Source organism: Orycteropus afer, unplaced genomic scaffold (assembly GCF_000298275.1).
Source record: "Orycteropus afer afer isolate SDZICR_OR568_19922 unplaced genomic scaffold, OryAfe1.0 scaffold00043, whole genome shotgun sequence".
In the NCBI taxonomy this organism is placed as follows: Eukaryota; Metazoa; Chordata; class Mammalia; order Tubulidentata; family Orycteropodidae; genus Orycteropus; species Orycteropus afer.
Genome location: NW_006921630.1, coordinates 6,832,551 through 6,838,741, shown reverse-complemented (window position 1 = coordinate 6,838,741; position 6,191 = coordinate 6,832,551). Strand labels below are relative to the sequence as shown.

Below are 6,191 nucleotides of genomic sequence, written 5' to 3'. Positions count from 1 at the left end.
TATACACACACATTCACATTTGTCTAAGGAGCATTTTGTTGTTGGCTCACTTAACCATGAAAGGCTGAGATACAGTTGAAATGATGGCAACCAGAGACTCTCTTCTCTCACCTCTATTTTTTCTTTTGGGATTATTTCATTGTGTCCACTTACAGACTGATTTTCTCTAAAAAGAGAACATGGCCACTTGAAATGCTTGGCTGACAGCCTTACAACTTTACCTTTGATCGAAGAAGATAGCGTTTTGTCCTATCTCCATCCTCCATCCTCCAGCTCCATTTTGAAAAGTACTGAGAGAAAACTCTAATTGACATTACTCAAGTCACATGTTACTTCCAGACCAAGAGGATGATGGACACTATGGTTTGCACAGCTTGGGTCATGTGACCATCCTAGACTCATCACCAGGTCACTGTGTAAACACATCTTCCCACAGAGTCCTTCTTGTCCATTCAATCTAAAATAGCAGGTACATCTCCCCCCAGCTTTCTGTTTCCAGAGCACTTATCACAGCCATTCCTCGGAAGGAAGGTTGGGCGATCTACTTCCGTAATGATACCTCCTCGGAAACCCAAGAAGGGGTCGCTATGAGTTGGGTCTGACTCAACGGCAATGACAACAACAACATTATTAAATATATTTATTTGCTAATTGCCTCCTCCCACTAGAACATAAGATTTATGACATCAGCGACTTTGTCTGTCTCGTGCACCTCTGTGATTCCAGCGCCTAGAACAGTAAATGGTACATGATAGGAACGTAATAAATATTCCTCATTAATTTGTAAATCTGGAGGTTTAATATTCATTGGTAAATTGATTTGAATAAATTATTTTTTTCTTCCACCTCCCTAGTGAAAATAAGCAGTTAGAAACTGAAAGGAGCTAAATAACCTTTGAGTTTATATGAGCACAGTGATTAAGCATGAAAATTACTCACAAATAGCAAGAGAACTATGCTTTCCTCTCCCCACTCCCTTCTAACTCTTCATTCTCCAGCATTTCCTGTAGTGGTTATCAGTTGATTGTGGGTTTGCTTGTTTGTTCGTTTTCACTTTTTATTGTGATTTGGGTAAAAGTTAACAGAGCAAATTAGTTTTCCATTCAACAATTCATACACATCTGTGTGTGTGTATGTGTGCATGTGACATTGATTGCAATCCCATGAAGTAACAGCACTCTTCCCACTTCCTCTCTGTGTTAACCATTCGTATTTCTCCTTCTTTCCTATCCCTTTCTGTCTTCTGAGCTTTATCCCTGGCCAAATGCTACCTTTTTCCTCTCTATGATTGATTGTTCTAAGGAGAGCATACCTCCCTGGTGTTATTCTTCACCTTATAGGCCTGTGTTTGGCTGAAAGTTCAGCAGGATGGTGAGTTCAGTTCTAGGCTTTAAGGGTGTCTAAGAGCCATAGTCTCAGGTGTTCTACCAGTCTCTATAAGGCCAGCAAGACTGGTCTTTTTTATGATTTTGAGTTTTGTTCCACATTTTTCTCTCACTCTATCCAAAACCTCCTATTGTGATCCCTTTCAGAGCAGCCAGCAGTTCTAATTCTTCTAGTTCTTAGGTTAATGAAGGCTGTGATTCACATGTTAGTTCTTAGAACTAATTGTTTCTTTTCCTTTTTGATTTTCTTCACTCCTCTTTGTTCTGGATGGGAAGAGAATAATAGTTGCATCTTAGATGGCTGCTCACAAGTTTTTAAGACCTCACTAGATACTCACCAAAGTAGGATGTAAAACCTTGTCTTTGTGGGCTATGTTATGCCAGTTGACCTTGATGTCCCCCAGCACTATGGTCCTGAGTCCCCAGGCCTAGTGCCTCATTCTCTTGTGTATGAAGTGTTTGGGTAAGGAGTTTTCATCACTTTGTTTGGGTAAGGAGTTTTCATCACTTTGCCTTCTGTATTCTCTATTATATTCATGAACATATTTGCAGCACATTTGTAGAAACAGCCTCTAACATATGTGTATTTGTGGGTGGAGTCCCATTAGCCTTCTCATACCTTTTCAGCTTGTGTGTTTATCTGTATATCCACTCATAGATTATTGTCATTACTATTGTTGTTGCAGGACTATGTATGTAATAGTATTCACCTTTGTTGCCTAACTCTAGTGCCTTCCTTTGCCTTGATCATAGTTCAGCACAAAATGATCAAAGAATGATGTTTTCTTAAGATGGATGTTTGTGGAAAATATAATTTGTATGATGGATGCATAAATAGAGTCCTGGAATTGCAATAGATTAACTTTCTGAAACTTGCTTTCTGTTGCCAGACATTCACATTTAAACTATAAATGTCAGTGTATAAATAAGTACACATAGACACACATACATGTGTATATGTGGATGTGTGTGTGTGTATGCACATCTATATATACTTTTACTGATTAATATTGAAAACTGGCAAAGTGGTTGGGAGTCTTAAGCCATGATGTTTGGTGTAATTCTTACAGAATTAGTCTTGGCTGTAGCCAAGAGATAAAATACTGCAAAACACAATGCCTTGTCATGCTGCCCTGACTTAGCATCACTCAGATCCTGTTCACTGTAACAGCCTCACCTTTCTCCCCTGCCTGTCCTTAACCTCGAAACAGGGCAGGGCAAAGGGGAGCAGGGTAGGAACTGTATCTAGAAAAGATAAGAAAGAAGGAGGCAGAAATTTTTCTTAGGCTTTCTCACCCCCTGATGTGGGTTTCCTTCTTTTACTCCCTTTATAGTTTATCTTTGTAATGCTCGATGCACATCCCAAACTTAGGCACTGCTGTGCCTCAGCCAAGGCCACTCCACCCCCAGGGTCCCTCAAAACTACTTCTTCTGTATCCCCTCCCATTAGTATACACACACCAATCAGATCCTTCATTCCAGGTTTAGGAAAACAATCTAATTAAACTATAGTTTTTCAGTGTTGTACCCCCTTCCACCCCACTCCCACCAGTTGTCATTTCTGCCAAGCACCTCTAGGTGTTAAGAAGCTTTTACCAAACCAAACCAAACTACTGCCATCAAGTCAATTTCAACTCATAGCAACCCCCACTGGTTTTCCAAGGCTATGAATCTTTATGGAAGCAGACAGCCTCATCTTTCTTCCACGGAATGGCTAGTGGGTTTGAACCACTGACCCTTGGGTTAGCAGCCAAATGCCTTAACCACTACACCACCAGAGCTCCTTAGGTAGCTCTTAAAAGAGTGGCTTTTTCTTACTACCTATGTGAACCAGAAGATCCCTATGTCAGCTTCTTTCTTTCCTTCATAGGGATTAAATAGGGAAAACTATAGCCAAAAAATTCTGAAAGCTATCCCCCACAGCACACTCAGCTATTGGAAAGTGGAATAGGCAGATACAGTGTACCCAGGGCTAGTGTGGTTTAAGTTATAAAACCAACCTCAGCAAGTTATTCATAGTTAATTGCCAGGGGTATAATAATGGCCATGTGTATTACTAAGTACATATCAAATTAATAATAAATTCTACTTTTCACCTTTGCTTAATCCTGATTATTTTTTGTTCACATAATGTGATTGGCTGCTCTCAAGCAATAGCATTGCTAAATGTACTCATCTGTGGGCAGCCATCTAAGATAAAACTGTTGGTCTCTCCCTGTCAGAACAAAGAAGAGTGAAGAAAATTGAAGTCCAAGGTCCTAATTGACCCCATAAATCAAACTATAAAGAAGACCAGACTTGCTGGCCTTATAGAGACTGGTGGAACCCCTGAAACTAAGGCCCTTAGACACCCTTCAAACCTGGCACTGAACCTTCTCCTATAGATCACCTTTCAGTCAAACAACAGACTGCTCAATAAAGCGAGCAGTAGTAACGTGCATGAGGAACATGCTTCTCAGAACAGTCAACCATATGAGATCAAAAGGGCAGAATTTGCCCAAAAACAAAGCTGTAAAGGTAGGAAGGGACAGGAAGGAAGAACAAATGGAAGAAGGTACCCAAGGAGAGTAGGAAGAATGCTGTTACACTGAGGGGATTGCAACTAATGTCATGAAACAAAATGTGTATAAATTGTTGAGTGGAAAATTAATTTGCTCTGTAAACTTTCCCCCGAGTCACAATAAAACGTTCAAAAAAATAAAAATAAGAATGTTCATCTGTGATGTAATTAGTATATATAATTAGAATATCTTGGTTTTAAAACAAAAAAATTTAACTGAAATGCTGGGGTATTCTATGAGAAGTTTGGCTTTCTTAACAAACTTCTAGGACTTTGTATATTTTTCATTTCCTTATAATATTTTATCTGGTTAAGAAACCGATAAGAGCTCTGATAGTGCAGTCATTAAAGTATTTGGCTGCCAACCAAAAGGTCAGCGGCTTGACCAGCCACTCCACAGGAGAAAGATGTGACAATCTGCTTCTGTAAAGATTTACAGCCTTGGAAACATTATGGAGCCGTTCTACTCTATAGTATCACTATGAGTCCGAATCAATTTAATGGCCATAGTTTTAAAAGCCTGTAATAGTATTAGTCTGGAGTTTGTGAATCTTTGAAAAGGATGAAGGGATGAAAAAACTATCAACTCATTCTGACTATAAAACACACACTTCTTAGATTTTGGAAGAAGCTTAGAAAAAAAGCATTCTAATGCTCATCAACATAAATGATACAGTGTCAGTTTTTCTGCACCAGTTGGATGATCAAACTGCTACATTTTAACTTCTTAAACCAACTCTTCCTTTGGTTTCTCTGCAGATCTGATTATCCTATCATTCTGCTGTAGCTGCTGCAACACCCAAGTTGCCATTCACATTTCCCTATTCTCCATGACAGAGAGCTTGGTCAAAAGCTACTGTGAGGCTCATCTGACTCAACTATGTCTGATAAACTTATGGAAGTTTGAGATATCATATATACCTTGTACTCCAGAGTATAACTTATATACTTTAATGCTCTTATTATTATTTAGACTTCTAAAATTTATTATTTCTTTTATAGGACAATGAAGGTCAAACGGCTCTACATTATGGTAAGACATATCTAAATTATTATTAATAATATTTAAAACTTTTCTCTATTTGTTTATCTCAGCCTTGTCTGTCCAACACTATATCCATAGTGCTTAGAAAAGTGCCTGCCAGCTAGCAGAGGTACAATAACTTTTTGTTAAAAGAAAACATATGTGTAATGTGGTAGTTAAGTTCTGTGTCAGCTTGGCAGCTGGATGTAGTTATTCCCCATATGAGACTGGTAATCAACTCCATGGTGGAATCTACTGTGAGCAGCTAAGTAGCTGCCTCAGGGATGAGGTCTACTTCCAGTGTATAAGAAGCAGATTTGAGAAAGATCTCTAGCCTTTTTGGCACTGTTGCACCCTACATGTAGCTGAGTCTTCATTCAGTAACCTGCCTTGTTGTCTGCTGATCTTGGAACTGTTTGTGACTTGAACCGGTGGCCTGCTGTGTTGCTTGATAATCTTGGGACTGTGCTGTTTTACTTGTCGAAACGCTGGGTTTGTCAGCCTCAGCAGCCAGCAGCTCCCTGATTAAGGGATGCCTCCAGCTCCAGTGGACCAGGAGCAAGAGGCAGAACTGAAGCCCAAGGTCAAGGGACCTTCACCCAGTCCCCAGGCACTTTGAACTCAAACTTATAGCCTCCTAAACTGTAAGAGAATAAATCCCTGTTTGTTGAAACCATCCATTTGTGCTAGATTCCTGTTAGAGCTGACACTAGAAAACCAAAACAATGTATTAATAAATTGTAAACTTGGAGATGTATTAAAATTCTTATTGGGTACATCACAGTAAATTGAGCATTTCTGTATTATCAAGAGTAATGGAGCCTTCTCCAACCTTCTTTGAAAATATATTATTTCATTCTTGGTACTGTTACTGACGACTGAGATGCTAATCGCTGTCACTAAAGGACACAGAATCTCTCCTACAAGAAACACTTTCAGCCTCATAGCCAAGATTGAGATGTCACCAGTTACATGTCCCAACTTATTTATGAATTTAGCTAGTATAACCTTGGTAGCAAAGCCAGCAGTAGAAAAGAAAAATTGTTAGTCAATCTTACTTTTCAACATAGATGAAAAATCCCTAAATAAAATACTAGCAGATGAAATCCAGAAATATTTTTTTTAAAATAAAGATAGGCCATGACCAAACTGGATTTATCCCAGGTATTCAAGAATTATTTAACATTTTTTATTATTATTATTATTATTATTAATTCTTTAA

The 6,191-nt window shown here is 38.8% G+C and overlaps 1 protein-coding gene across 1 annotated transcript in view; it reads left to right on the top strand.

Moving 5' to 3' along the window:
* Positions 1-6,191, top strand: part of ACBD6 (acyl-CoA binding domain containing 6) — a 343,742-nt gene that overhangs the window by 300,954 nt on the left and 36,597 nt on the right. The window contains exon 7 of the mRNA XM_007937639.2: positions 4,948-4,978. Within this exon, the coding sequence (XP_007935830.1) occupies positions 4,948-4,978 (31 nt within the window). The remainder of the gene's footprint in view (positions 1-4,947; positions 4,979-6,191) is intronic.